The 15,780-nt window shown below is 39.4% G+C and overlaps 1 protein-coding gene across 3 annotated transcripts in view; it reads right to left on the bottom strand.

Moving 5' to 3' along the window:
- Positions 1-15,780, bottom strand: part of cep104 (centrosomal protein 104) — a 237,202-nt gene that overhangs the window by 94,796 nt on the left and 126,626 nt on the right. For 2 of the 3 annotated variants that reach the window (XR_013500551.1, XM_078239162.1), the window contains exons 15-17: positions 11,988-12,194; positions 11,372-11,488; positions 5,543-5,579 (exon numbers count right to left, since the gene is read on the bottom strand). Coding sequence is in view for 2 of the 3 variants with exons in the window: in XM_078239162.1 (XP_078095288.1) it covers positions 5,543-5,579; positions 11,372-11,488; positions 11,988-12,194 (361 nt within the window). In the remaining variant the exon portion in view is untranslated. The remainder of the gene's footprint in view (positions 1-5,542; positions 5,580-11,371; positions 11,489-11,987; positions 12,195-15,780) is intronic. The other variant, XM_078239163.1, reaches the window with a different exon arrangement.

The raw sequence follows: 15,780 nt of genomic DNA, 5'->3' as shown, positions 1-15,780 counted from the left end.
ATTTCACCAAGTTCCTTTTCACTTCTCAATATTACATCATAAATAAGACAAATCGTAGAAATCATCTGAAGTAAAATAAATTACTGAAACGCTACTTTAACTGAATAAAGTACTAACTATTTCCTCCACCCGAGTTTGGTCACATGCTGAAAATAGGTTTCTTTTGATGCCTGCAGCCCTCTAATAACTTACGTGAATTGTGACAGTATTGGATCAGAAATTGGGAGGGGAACTAAGGCAGAGGTAGTTGTGCAGCTGACCCAAAGCACCTACACTGAGGAAATCTTTACACAGGGTTATGAGATTTTTATTTCTGATATAATGGAATTCTACATTAATTTATGTTCACATTTAAAGAATAACCACTTGGTTGAGTCAACGGAGGACATGCATGGAACAGTACTCTGTTAAGAAACCAGCAAGTACTAATTTTAAAAAACTTCAAAAGATAATTCCTTGCTTTTTAATACATTATCTCTTCAGAATATGCCATATTTGACAAAGATTTGGTTCCAAACATCCACTAATGGTGATCTGGAATTGGCATCTGACGGGTGCAAGAGGAATTCAGAGTAAAGTGCCTCTCTACTTTCCTTCCTCCCAAGATGGTGACTTTGAATCTTATTGATACAACTACGGTCAATATTCCTGTAATTCAAAGTCTCTTGTCACAATGCAACCACTGGAGCTTTTAATTAAAAATGAAAGCTTGTCATAGAGACAGGAAGTCAAGGAGCTAGGTCGAAAGTGCAGTTGGACATGTATTTGTTATAACTTAAGGTATGAACATGTCAAATATTCTATTAAGTTTACTGTAGGAAGAAAACACAAAGTACGGAAAAGCATACTGCGAAGTCTATGCTCTGCATTTAAAATTTGGATTGCTTGTACATTTCTGTAACAAACTTCTATTTGAATGAATTGGAAATCATGTAGAAATTCTTGGTTGTATGGGAAGTTATTTCATAAGCCCAGCTCTATCTGTTCTTCAGAATTTTTTTTTCTCTTCAGAAAAAATCCAAATGCTAGTCATAGAAATTCTTTGCCCATTGTATGCATCACGTTGGGAACATTTATTGGGTTTGACAAACCATTGATCCTGTACAGCCTATGCATATTTGCTAAGTTAATTATTCATCATTGTACTTTGTTGAACATGAATTATAGATTCAACTTATACTAACTTGAATGTACAAACACAACCTGATTCCCAAAAGCCCGAGAGCAACTACTGACAATGTGTCTGTATGTATTCTTTCCCAATTTGTGTACTAGTCTCATTTCTGTAACATAAAAACAAAATACTATTTATGCTGAAAATCTGAAGCCTCATTTCTATGCTTAATGTGATCTGCATTACTTCTTCCGAAGAAAAGACCAAATTCTCAAACACATTTTTCACTATGACACATTCTTTCAACAGCTCTTGAAAAGCAGCATTAAAACTACGTTGAAGTATAAAGCTGAGATGGTTTAAGCTATCAATTTAATGTGTTCCTTTCCTGATCAACTTCTGCTCCACACTTGAAAGGACTGACACATGCTCATCAATTCCAGGATAATTGGCAGCCATCGCATGCCTTATTCAAGTGGCTAGCTTCTAATGAGTGGAGACACCATGACTACAAGTGATCCCATCTTTGCCTAAGACCCACAGACGTTACAGTGGTCAATGGGTAGTCGCAAAGTGTAAACTATTCACTAAACAGAGTACAGATCACATCGTGGATCTTGCTCCTCTGCATGGGTCAAAAGTAAACTAACTCATACTTATTCACTCGGTCACCGGTGATTCTCAATCCAAAAAGTTTAGAATTCTTCTATACTCATAAATTAAACTGGGTTGTGCAGTGGCAAGTACAAGAGAGCAGAGGATTGGAGAGGATAGAAGCAACTACTTTGAGTAGTTTATAAAACAATTTTCCAATGAAATGCAGAAAACCAATAATAATTTATATAAAATAAATTACATAGCTCAAAATATAGATTTGATGGACTGGAGGCATTCTGACTCGACTTAGGTCAGGCAGGGTGCCATTTTATGGACGTTGTGTAGACATTTTAATACTCAGGCTTTACCCTGCACTAATAAAATTTCTCCTTAACAAGTAACAGTTTGTTACAAGTCAGCTAATCATTGCCAATGTAACAGTTCTCCGTAATTTAATTCCCAGTTTATATTACTGAACCATATCCAAGAAATGTGATGCTGCAATGTGCTGGTCCCAGATGCCAAATATCCCCCATTTATATTCAAGAGTGGATTTAGCAAAAAATGAAACAGAGCACACACAGGGAAGGTGCCAGAGGTTTAGAAAGTGGCAAATGTGACACCCTTGTTCAAGGAAGGGTGTAACCACTATCTACAGGCCAGCAGGTTTAACATCAATGCTGGATATGGTTTTAGAAACAATAATGAAGCAAATAATTAACAAGCACTTGAAGAGGTTCAAGTTAATTAAGTAGAATCAGCTTGGAATTGTAAACAGCAGATGACTAATCTAACTGAATCCTTTAATGAACTATTGGCAAAGATAGACAAAGGGAATGAAAGTGACATTTTAACATAGATTTTAAGAAAGTATTTGCTGAAGTCCCACATTAAAGGCTGGTTACCAAAGTTGAGGCTCATGGAATAGGAGGAGTCCGAGTCAGTTTCGATTAAAAATATGATTTAAGGACTGGAAACAGTGAATGGTTATTTTTCAGACTGGAAGATGGTGGACAGCAGGTTCCCCATGGTCTATATTGGACCCACTACTTTTTTGATACCCATGAATCACTTGATATTAACATATAGACTAAAATTTAAAAATCTGCCAATGATTACAAACTTGCAGGATGTTACCAGTCAAGTGGAACATGACATAAGGTATCGAGCAGAACAGGCAGACAAGTCGCAAATGAAATTCAATACAAAAGTGTGAGAGATGCTTCATTTTTCCAGAAGGGATAGACAGAGGTAATATAGACTAAATGGCCCAGTGTGCACAGGCAAAGAGGGACCCTGTGTTTCATGTGATTAGATCTTTGAGCAGAGTGCAGTGGATGCAGAATCAATCAATGGATAAAAGAAAGATAGATTAATATTTGATCAAAAGCGGGATAAAGAACTATGGGGAAAAGGCAGGGAAGTGAAGTTAGGATGAGATGGAGATCAGCCATGATCATATAGAATGGCGGAGCGGGCTCAAAGGGCTGAATTGCCTACTCTCACTCCTAATTCCTATGTTACTAACTGAAAGGTTATAGTGCAGAAAGGGGCCATTCAGCCCATCATGTCTACACTGGCAAATGAGGAATGTTTCTTCAGAGTAAGTAAAGTATCAGAGGCAATTCTGCAAGATAAACAGATCATCAGGTTCTAATGCAAAACAGTTGTAATTAAACAGTAAACTAGCCTTGGAGGAGTAGAGACAAACGCAACTCAAAAATAGTCACAAGGGGAAGATACAACATCTTCACCAGCAAAATAATAAAAAAAAGATTGCCTAAAGGTAAAACTAGATCATTAGTGTTCTTTAGGGACCTGAACCAGCAATACCTACATGGTCTGGCCGACATACATTCCAGTCCACTACTCGAGTTTGACTCTTGGTTCGTCCTGAAGAATCACAGTGACCCACTAAGTCATAACAATCATTCACTACCACTTTCTCAGCCAACTAGAAATGGATAACAAATGTGGCCTTGGTATCATTGCCCACAACCCAGGAACAAACAAAGAATAAAGCATTAATCTAAATACCTCGCAAAAAAGAATAGTAATGCATGAAATTAATGTGGAGAATTTGACTGGAAACAGATGGCCAAACATTAGGTGAAGACTGGGCTTGTCTATGAAAACTTCTGCATTGAATTCATCTGCAGGGACTCTCAGCCAAGGGGAAAATGTGGGTAAGATTCCAAAGAGTGTCTGCATACCTCAACAAAAAGTTAAATTTTTATGGGGGGAAAATCTTCAAAATAAGTCATGCTATTTGGTAGTACTGGATATAACTCTGAAAGCAATACAAACTGGAACAATTTAGGTAAAAGGAGAAGTTTAAGCAATTCACTCAATTTTAGTTCAAATATCTTAAAATGTAGCAGCCATCTTGCCTGTGATAGCTGGGTTTTCAAGGTCTGTGTAAAAATAAAATATTCTCATATATTGGCATATTTTCAGATTGATTTGGAGCTGCCAATGAATTCTAGCAACCAATGTTCATGTTATCTTAATATTAATTCTTTAGCTGTTGAAATAACAAGTAAATTTAGATGGTGATATTTTTGCACTTTTTTGAACTTGACTATTAGGGAAGCTTGGAAAGAATAAGGAGGGAAATATAATGTTTGTGATTTTCATTCAGCAACCAAAGAGGGAGGTTAAAGGGAAATGTCACTATTTGTTTGTTTTTCCCCTCTTAATACTTTCCAGCACCATACTGAAAAGCCAAATTTTATAACTCAGTTGAAATTATAGTTAAACTCATCCTGCCAAGTAATTATATAATGTATCATAATTAAAACAATTTCTAACTTGTGTAACCGCTGACTAATTTAATTTATTGCATACATAGCACTTGGCTTCAACACAACACCAACTTTAACTTGAAGGCTTATTTCATGGCAGTAGCTGTGATCATTAAAGAAATATTGAGAAAGTAGACTCTCAATGCTTTGCGAACTGTTTCTCCATTTAACACCGTTCACATAAAAAACAAAAAGTCTCCACTTAATGTTTGCAAAGGAAACCTAAAATACTTCTGAGCAATCCCAAAATTAGCATTGCTGATGTAATCAGACAGCTCACGGTTAGTTCTCTGTTCAGGTGAGGGTTAAATTAGGAGGACAGGCGGCATGACCTTGACTAATGAGGAGCGATCTCAAAGTGGCTAAACTGATAATGGCATTTGTTAGGGGAAAAACAGAGAAACTATTTCCCCTGGTGGAGGAATCAGAATAAGATAGCCACAATGTTGAGAGATCAGGAAGCACATTTTCCACACAGAGTCTTGTAAGTGTGCAACCCCCTCCTGCAAAAGCCTGTGGGAGTTGGGTCAACTGAATTTTTTAAGACAGAGATCAATGGGTTTTTGTTAGGCAAAGGTAGCATTTTGATCAAAAGCTAACAAATGGAGATCATCGCACAGATTAGCCATGATCTAACTGAATGATAGAACAGACTTGAGGGGCTGAAAAGTCGACCCCTGCCCCTATGTAATCAAGCACGGGGACAAAATTGGAATCTCAACAATGTATATGTTTACACAGAGAATTCTAGTGTCTATTCTCCACCAATTGCAAAAAATAAAGACCAAAGTAGTAGGAGGCTTGCCGAGTCCAATAGACTCACCTTGGGTTAATTTCAAGGACCTGCAAACGCAACATTTTTTTACTATTTTTGGGACCAGAGGTGAGATTTCTACTCTAGCTCCTAAGTTCATTACTGACCTGTAAATGAAAGCCAATCAATATTCTATAGGTTGATACTGAGAAATAACAATTCATGTATTGCTTAACCATTTCATTATAAAATAGGAAATAAATTCACACAAACCTGTTTTAGAAACCTTACTGTTTTCAGCATCTTTTCCCTAAGAAACAAAATAATTTAAACCATTAGAATCTATCATGCATAATTATTGAAAAAAATTAATGAGATTACCTAACATATAGCAATGAACTGCTAAACGTAAATGTAAAGTCGATGTCCTAAAACGACCACACAGAATGCACCACCTGCCTTGATGTTGTTTAATTCTCTCAACTTGCTGTTGCTTCTCACCAAATTTCTGCCTGCTGAAGAGGGATGGGTGCCACTGGCATTTAAAAACGTTATCTCTCTCATTTCCAGACAAAAGAAGGCAATGTGCTGAAGAATGATGACTAAGATGCTTCTCGTTTCAGGTGCAAGATGAAGGTAAAATTGATTGTAACTTGTCTCCAAGTAATGTGTACCTAACAATTCCATAACCACATTAACAAAGTTTCATAGAATCCCTACAGTGCAGAAAGACACCATTCAGCCCATTGAGTCTGCACCAACTCTCCAACAGAGCGTCCCACCTAGGCCTTATCCCTGTAACCCCACTTATTTATCCCACTAATCCATCTAACCTACACATCTTAAGGCACTGCGGGACAATTTAGCACGTTCAATCCACCTAACTGGCACATCTTTGGACTATAGGAGGAAACTGGCGCTCCCAGAGGAAACTCACGCAGGCACGGGGAAAAGGTGCAAACTCCACATAGACAGTCACCCAAGGCTGGAATTGAACCTGGGTCTCTGGAGCTGTGAGGCAGCAGTGCTAACCACTGTGCTACCGTGCCGCCCAAATGAAGTATAGCATTACATTTTACAATTAATGCAGTGTTGTTCTTTCTTCACAGATGCAGAAAAAAATCCTGACCAATTCACAGCAAGTCAAAAAGAGTCAAGAAAATTGTTTATCAAATCATAACAGAATTTACATTCCTTGAGAGGTTGCATTTCATACATAAATGCACGAGACTGCAACTCATTTATGCAAGGAAGAACTCAAATTTGTGAATCTATACCTAGTTGGGTTATTTGAGTATTTCCTTCGTTGTCATGGTGGTTAACTGTCACTTACAGCAAGATGGAATTAGTATTTAGCAGCAAAAAGACAAGTAAAAGGAAATAGTTAAATTGAGCGCCTTGCAAACATGAAGTTGGTACCGAAGAATGGTTCACCCAAACATTACCTCATGTAATATTCTAGAAATAGAAAATCAAATACAAGGGAGAAAGAAAGCTGGATAATGCACAAAGTTTGGGCTGTGGAATAGTGATCTTAACTGTAGTTTAGGTCCAAGGAATAGATAGGGTTGAAGTCTGAAGGAGGAAATAAATTGTTGGGTTTAATAAGTAAGGGAAAGGTAGTGTATTGGCTGGCTCAGGATGTGGATACTTTCCAGGAAGCTGGAAAGAGTAAAAAAATAAAGTCGTCAATTCTTTATGAAGTCTTTTTTAAAAAAAATATTCAATGTATTTATTTTTCAAGCAGCAACTGAGTTTACTTGTAACTCAACAGCTGGTTCAGAAATGAGAACAGTAAGAAGTCTCACAAAACCAGGTTAAAGTCCAACAGGTTTATTTGGTAGCAAATACCATAAGCTTTCGGAGCGCTGCTCCTTCGTCAGATGGAGTGGAAATTCCACTCCATCTGACGAAGGAGCAGCGCTCCGAAAGCTTATGGTATTTGCTACCAAATAAACCTGTTGGACTTTAACCTGGTGTTGTGAGACTTCTTACTGTGTTCACCCCAGTCCAACGCCGGCACCTCCACATCAGAAATGAGAAACCAGATGTTTACAAGTTGTAGCCAGGAGATTCCTTAATCCCAACATTACTCAGTCCGAAAAAATTACTTTTAAGATAAACCCAGTATCCTACTTGTATATTTCACATAGTTCATGTAGGGATAACGTGCTGCTCTTTACCCACTAACAAATATTCTAAGACCAGAAGTTCTAGCAATGCACAGAATGACAGTTTTCCTGTGTGCAATACCTGTCTGTCCAGAGAGGTATTTTCTCACAGGAAATTACACTCCTATTCCAATGACATCATAACCAACACCAGGAGGATGTGGTCTCATTGGTAATCAGTAACTGACTGCTTTAGAAAGATTTGCTCAGCCCACATTAAATTATACACAAGTTCCCCTTTGTTAGCGACAACACTTGAAAAGAAAGTATCAAAGGAGAAAAAAAAGATATACTGGTTAAACAGCTCAACTGACACAGAGAATTAGTAGACTGGCCTACTAAATCATTCCAAGGATAGGCTTACCATTATCTTAACCAATTAACGTTCTACTTTGTAGAACGCCTGGTTGTAGCTGCCAAGACAGTCAGTGCCTAATGAAGGCATAGAGCCTAGAAAGATACTGGTTCATTTTCCATATTAACTCATCTCAAGTGGGATGCCTGTAGGGGCTTTACAACGTAGAGTGGTCCAACCAACAGCCATTAAAGGAACTGCTGGATCGAGTCCAAAAAACACTGCAAGCAGGTTGTTTCAATGCAAGTATTTTAGAGCACTACACTCCCTTTCCCCCAATCATCTGCCCCTCCTTTTACTAAATATTTCTGACTCGGCTCTGCAGAGGAGACGCTCAATAGCGGTCAGGTCTTAAAATACTTGTCACTTACAGTTTAATGAAGTCTCACCAACAAAACTGCTCGTGCTTTCTGCCAGTATTGTCAGCTGGGTTAAATGAGCACCTACCCAACTGTTTTCACAAATTGTGTCCGAAACAAAAATCAACTCCACAGTGCTGACAGGCACCTCATCAATTTGGGGTGGGGAAAGGCAAAATAAATCCAGTGGATGCCCTGCAGAACTGAGAGATATTCAAATAAAGGAGGGAGATGGTGCTCAGGTGGGCTCAAATGGCAATGTGAGCAGCACCATCTCTTGAAGAGGAAAGGAAGTCAAGGATAATTTTTCACTCAAGGCCATTCTGCAAAACTTTCCAAAAGTATGATTTCTGCTACTTGACGACTCCATGATCCCTAGTGAAATCGATGACTGGCTGGACAGATGCACTGTGAGGAAACTATGGCTGACAAAGTCACTGCAGGTGATGATCTGCTAGCTAAAGGATCTATAAAGGATAATTATCTGGTGTTAATTTTAAATAATGAGAATATGATTTTATCCACTTTTCTTTTCCTTCCCTCTGTCACCAAGTCCCAACCTTGTCATTCAAAAAAAACGTTGTCAACTTTTTATCTATATTTGCTTATCAATACCAAATATCAATTCACTTTTACAGTTGGAACATTAAAAGCTTCCCATGGTCTGTCAAGTCCCTATGGGAATAGATGCTTAGATGGTGTGAAAATTTGCTCATCTCTCCTTCTGCTCATGAAATTTAATTCTGCTTATGCTGCATTTTTATGTAAACTTGCAAATCAATACAAAGGTATCAATCATATCAGTTACATCAGGAAATTACAGGTAATTGCTGACTTGCGCATATTTACTAATTTCTCCCCAGTCCCACAATAAGAAACATTTGCCAAAGATGAATTCAATATTAAGTTTGAAAAGAAGGAGGCAAAATCGCAAGCTAATATGTTTAGGCAAGGCTGACTTTGAAGGGATAGGGCAGAGATTGACCACATCAGACTGGGCTGAACTGCTAACTGGTATCAGAGGGAGGTGTTCAAAGTAGTATTTAGTTCAATACCTCCCCAAAGCAGGTTCTACATATATGATTAAGTAACCCGATCAACTAAAGAAGTGAAATATACTATAAAACTAGAGTGCTTATACAAAGTCAAAAGAAAGTGAAGTTCCCAGGAACTGAGAGAGATATAGAGTTGAATTATTTTTGGTCACAATTACCCTGGGTCAGCATATCGCTGGAGGCAGCAAATTAAGAGACTGTCATCAGGACTGCCATCTAATTAAGGACCAAGAATTGTCAGTGCAATCTGACGGCTTGCAGCACAACAGCAACCACACTGGTGGAGGCCAGTGCTGAAACTGCAGCTCCATGGAAGGATGCCTTAATGATGGGATTCCTTCAGTCAGATAGGTAGGATTTGGAGGAAGTCGAAGCCAGATCATTTGAAAATATTAAAACAGAGATGGACAGGTTTTCATTTACCAATATTAAAGATTACTTGAATCAAGGTGGATTAATGGAGTCACAATCTAACCAAATGATGAAACAGGCTTGAGAACCTCAATGACCTACTCCTGTTTCTATGACGAGTAAAGGTTTTATAATAGATTAATAAACTGCACAGCATCTGAAGCACATATCAAAAGGAAGATCATTCTCCATTTTACTTTTCAGATGTTATCTCTGGATTTAAACATTGTTACATTGGGCATTTGTGACATCAGAATAAAATCATTGAGACTTGCAGCGCAGCAAGTGGCCATTCAGAACATGATGGCTGTGCAGACATTTTCAACAATGCAATTAGGCCCACTCATCTATTTCCCCCCCTCATAACTCTGCAAATTTGTGAACTTGGTTTGATATGAGTGGTCTCCTGCTTGCAGGCTCAAAGAACAAAGAACAAAACAGCACAGGAACAGGCCCTTCGGCCCTCCAAGCCCGCGCCGCACCCTGGTCCAAACTAGACCATTCTTTTGTATCCCTCCATTCCCACTCCGTTCATATGGCTATCTAGATAAGTCTTAAACGTTCCCAGTGTGTCCGCCTCCACCACCTTGCCTGGCAGCGCATTCCAGGCCCCCACCACCCTCTGTGTAAAATATGTCCTTCTGATATCTGTGTTAAACCTCCCCCCCCCCACTGAACCTATGACCTCTCGTGAACGTCATCACCGACCTGGGGAAAAGCTTCCCACCGTTCACCCAATCTATGCCTTTCATAGTTTTATACACCTCTATTAAGTGTCCCCTCATCCTCCGTCTTTCTAGGGAGAACAACAGGCAGAACAACAACCCCCCCTACCCAATCTCTCCTCATAACTAAGCCCCTCCATACCAGGCAACATCCTGGTAAACCTCCTCTGTACTCTCTCCAAAGCCTCCACGTCCTTCTGGTAGTGTGGCGACCAGAACTGGACGCAGTATTCCAGATGTGGCCGAACCAACATTCCATACATCTGCAACATCAGACCCCAACTTTTATACTCTATGCCCCGTCCTATAAAGGCAAGCATGCCATATGCCTTCTTCACCACCTTCTCCAACTGTGACGTCACCTTCAAGGATCTGTGGACTTGCACACCCAGGTCCCTCTGCGTATCTACACCCTTTATGGTTCTGCCATTTATCGTATAGCTCCTCCCTACATTATTTCTACCAAAATGCATCACTTCGCATTTATCAGGATTGAACTCCATCTGCCATTTCTTTGCCCAAATTTCCAGCCTATCTATAGCCTTCTGTAGCTTCTGACAATGCTCCTCACTAACTGCAAGTCCTGCCAATTTTGTGTCGTCCGCAAACTTACTGATCACCCCAGTTACACCTTCTTCCAGATCATTTATATAAATCACAAACAGCAGAGGTCCCAATACAGAGCCCTGCGGAACACCACTAGTCACCGGCCTCCAGCCGGAAAAAGACCCTTCCACTACCACCCTCTGTCTTCTGTGACCAAGCCAGTTCTCCACCCATCTAGCCACTTCCCCCCTTATCCCATGAGGTCCAACCTTTTTCACCAGCCTACCATGAGGGACTTTGTCAAACGCTTTACTAAAGTCCATATAGACGACATCCACGGCCCTTCCCTCGTCAACCATTCTGGCTCATTTTGGAGATAAGTGCAGTTGTATTTGAGAATAACGAAGAGGTTGCTTACAATTATTTTCTTTCACTATTGTGCTATTGCATATTGCACCTTGTTAAGTCAGGTTTATACACCTTTTCAGCCTGGACCTCTGCTTGTATTTCTCTCAGTGCCGCCAGTTGTTCCTGTAGGGACCTTATTTCCTCTTTCTTCCGCCTCTCTGCCTCTTCTGCAGCTGCCTTTTTGTGAGCCTGGTAGAAACATGCAGCCGAATAATTAATTTGTGAAAAGCGTATTCTTTGTGCATGTGTGGGTTAATTTCTCGCACAGCTTTGAACAGCCTATTTTTTTAAAAAACACTTCAATGCAACATCACTTTTGCTTCTTTTTACCAAAATGAAGCATTTAAAATTAACACTGTCACTCCATTTGTACTATTTATGACTTGCTTCTAATAAATTGCAAACATTTCCTTTGAGTTTCAGAGTTCACTTTGCTGCTACATTTAAGTAAAATTTACTTCACTGAAGCCTTTGGGGAATTTCTTTTCAATTCAACAGCTAAATGACAAAAATAAAATGCAAACAATCACATGAAATCTGGTTTGTTTTGAGAAATTACCCATAAAAGTTAGCTTCCTTGAAAGTTAGATATTTCCTGTGTAACGGATACTATTTCTCTAAATAGTTTGGGAGTGGACAAATAAAACACCCGTGCAAGGAAGTATAGCACCGCCACAGTAAAACTTACTCGCTGCTCAGCTTCTGTAGGCCTCCCATCTATTTTCGCAAACCCGTCAAAGAGTGTTTTGTATAGCACATTCCTGCGTGTATTTGCATCATCGGGTGGAAGGTGGTGCAAAATAGCACCCCTGTGCTGTCGATACATGTCAAGGACAATCCGTGCAGCTGTATCTCTGACCTCAGACGCAGTATGTTCCAAAGCTCCTGCTGCAAACTTATAAAAAAGTTAAAAATTTTAAAAAGATACTGAATATTGGATTTCTCCAATTTTGAAAAAATATAAATAAACACACACACACACACACACAACACATATAATCCAACACAAAAGTCCCAAAGTAAAAGTTTTTTAAAAAGCACTTTCATTTATTTCTTTTAGGTTCAGTTAACAGCCAAAACTGGGCAGATAATGATCTGCAGCTGCCTACAGGGAGTTGTCAGTTACAGGGAGATTTCTTTCCCTAATGCCTTGCTAAAAACAAGCTTCAAAACCAAGACGACTCAAAGTGATTCTCCTCTTCCTGTACAAACTGATCTTAAGTTAGTGTTAAATCTGAGACAGCATGGTGCAGAGCAGGAACAAATGGGAATAACAAATGCAAATAAATAGATTACCACTTAATTATATCGTCCACAAACAAGCTTTCTAATAATTTTTGTTTTACAAGGATTGGCAAAAATCATTAGCAGGTTAAGGTCCAACAGGTTTATTTGGTAGCAAATGCCATTAGCTTTCGGAGCGCTGCTCCTTCGTCAGATGGACGAAGGAGCAGCGCTCCGAAAGCTAATGGCATTTGCTACCAAATAAACCTGTTGGACTTTGACCTGGTGTTGTTAAAACTCTTACTGTGTTTACCCCAATCCAACGCCAGCATCTCCACATCATAAAAATCATTAGGACAGAATTATACAAAATGTAGCAACAATTGGATACAAGGTGTTCAGGAAAGAAAGGGACAGTAAGAAAGGAAGAGTGGTGGCAGCATTGATTAAAGAGATTATTGTAGTGCTGGAGAGAGGGGACATCCTAGAGGGTTCATGGACAGCATCTAATTGGTTAGAGCTAAGAAACAATAGAGCTACTATTACACTACCAGATATATGCTACAGGCCACCAACCGGCTTGACTTGATTGCAAACTTCCACCCTTTATCGGCCACATTGTCTTGCAGTCACCTTCACCCCAAAGAGATCACCGTTCATTTCACCTGAGAGACATTTATGGCCATCAGACAATGGACAAGCAGAGTTTGGACTCTCCCAGAATGGCAGAGTTCAGGAAATTTCAACACATTATAAAGCATGTCACCATTCTCCTGACCACACCATGGATTTGCACCCTTCCCCACTAAATGTTGCTTTTAACAAAGGTATGAACTTCTATGTCATTGACTTGCTTTGCAGCATCCAATTGCGGCAGAATTGAAGTCTTTTATGTACCAGCAGCTGTATTCCATGCCATGGAATCTGTCCATGCCATCTGTCAACTAAACAGATATCTGCCTTCAGAATTGTGGAAGGACAAAGACAAAGCTGCTTACAATGTGTTAGCCACTTTGATGATATAAACATTTAAGTCCAATGCTGCATACCAGTCTTGCTTATCGGCAACTATTTAATCCAGGTCTTGTGGACAGCTTTCGCAAAAAATATTAGTCACCTACGATTTTGAAAGGACAATACAGATGTGCCCTCTCCCTGACTTTGCAACCAATCCTCGTTTTTAACCACTGATTCACTAATAGTGTGACGCTAATGTACCTTGAAGAATTTTTTAAAAAATCATGTTCTCTGCAGCTCGAAGCAGCTGTTGCCAGGCTGTCTGCTAGAAGTTGTTTTTTTGCTGATTCATTGGTTTAAATGGGGTTTTGTTTATTTTTACTCTGGGCCTCAGGTACTTTCTGGGATTTGTTTTATGACCTTGCATTGTTAGGAGGTTGACTGGTTGGCAGATCATATGTCTTGGATGTTTTTTTTATTCAAAGTTTAATTCTCTGTTTGGCTGCTGGCTGCGGTTTTAGTTAAGAAGGGGATGGACTTCAGACTGAAAAGCAATGCTTCTCTTTGTCTCTCTCCCTGGTATTGGAAATTCTGCTGACTAGCTGGAAGCAAGGCTTCTTGCCTTCCTGGAGTGAAAAATCTGCTGTTGGTAATTGGCTTGCCTAGAGCCTCTCTCTTTCTCTCTCTCTCTCTCTCCCCCCCCCCGGTGTTTTGGGAAGCTGTTCTGACTTCAAGCTTGTCTGCGTGTACATCAAGAACTGCAGGATTCAACCAAAGGACTAAGTTTCAGCATCACGTGAGCATTTGTATTTGCTGTGTTAAATCTATGGGAAGGGTTACGTTTATGGGGAAGTTCGTTTGATTGGAACATTGCATATATTTATTAAGGGTCATACAATATCATGGCTGTATAAGTTTCTTGTTTGTAATTGGTAAAAGTGATTGCTAATTTTCTTTCCATACATATTGACAATATTCTTAAATAAACTTTGTTTGATAAAAGCTCCCTAGTGGGTCAGTTGGATCATACCTGAAGTAAAGCATCTCATGCTCACCCTAGCCAAATTCAAATTGAAAACTTTATGATCCAGGCAGACTTCATACAACACGTTGGTGTTTCTGACCTGAATTATAACATAAGGATCAATGCAGTAATTTGTTTGGAAAGGGAATTCAATGGTTGTTGCTGATGAGGAAAGTGAGTAGGATTATGGGATTAAACTAAATGGTTCACATTGAAAAAACCATAAGCACAGGTGGGATGGTTTACCATTTTATTGCTATAAACATTATATAATCCTCAATCTTGCATATGGAGCAGAAGTTCCATCCCACACTAGCAGCTTGGAACAAAGAGGAGAACCATTCAGGTCATATACATCAAGTTTAACCTACATTGTAACTTTGCATGTATTAAACATAGGAAAGACCACAAAATGCCCTTGGCCCCTTCGCCTGTAACTGCCCGGGACTCTAGCAATTGAGAGCAATGAACAAAACTCGAAGTCACTAGACGTCCAAGTGAGTTTGCCATGTATGCAAAGAACAGCTGCAATTTTTCAAATGAATCTGGAACAGGAAACCTTAACCTAACCCAACCCAAGGCTATCGCCCACCAGCCTTCCCTCCCCCACTGCCAAATTCTTGTTCACATTGCTGGCAGTGGCCTGAACCTCATCCACCCTTCCCACACACAACGATCCCCACTAATTTTGAGCCACCTGCCAGCAGTAACATAATGAATGCAAGTTTGAAAGAAAGTCTGAGCCAGGTATTGAAACAAGGTCCAGGAGCTGAAATCCACCCAGTCAAACCTTTCATCCCTGACTTGTACCTAGAGTTAAAATTGGGCATTTAAATTCTGACAATTTTAGACTCAACAATGAGTCTACATTGGGAGAATTAAAGAAGATCATCAGGCCCTGGAGATTTATCCACCTACAATGGATGCTGATTTCCTTCTGTGCATTAGTATAGCTTATTTCTCTCAGAACTTCTGGTACATTCTCCATGTCTTCATGATAGAATGTAACAAACTTATGCTTTCACCTTCACATGTCACTTTGAACAAAATTGAAGTTAGAAAAATAGTGCACACTATATTTGGTAGGACAGTTGTCAAATGAACTGAGTTTATGTTAAATCCTTTCAGAAGGCTTTTGACAAGGTCTCATAACAGACTACTATGTAAAGTTAAAGAACATGGGAGTGCAGGTAATGTCTTGAAATGGATAGAAAGATCGGAAGCAAAGAGTTGGCATGAATAGGTCTTTTTCTGATTGGCAGTCAGCGAATACTTG

This window comes from Mustelus asterias, chromosome 22 (assembly GCF_964213995.1).
Source record: "Mustelus asterias chromosome 22, sMusAst1.hap1.1, whole genome shotgun sequence".
In the NCBI taxonomy this organism is placed as follows: Eukaryota; Metazoa; Chordata; class Chondrichthyes; order Carcharhiniformes; family Triakidae; genus Mustelus; species Mustelus asterias.
The sequence above is the reverse complement of the archived record's forward strand: the minus strand, read 5'-3'. Positions and strand labels throughout refer to the sequence as shown.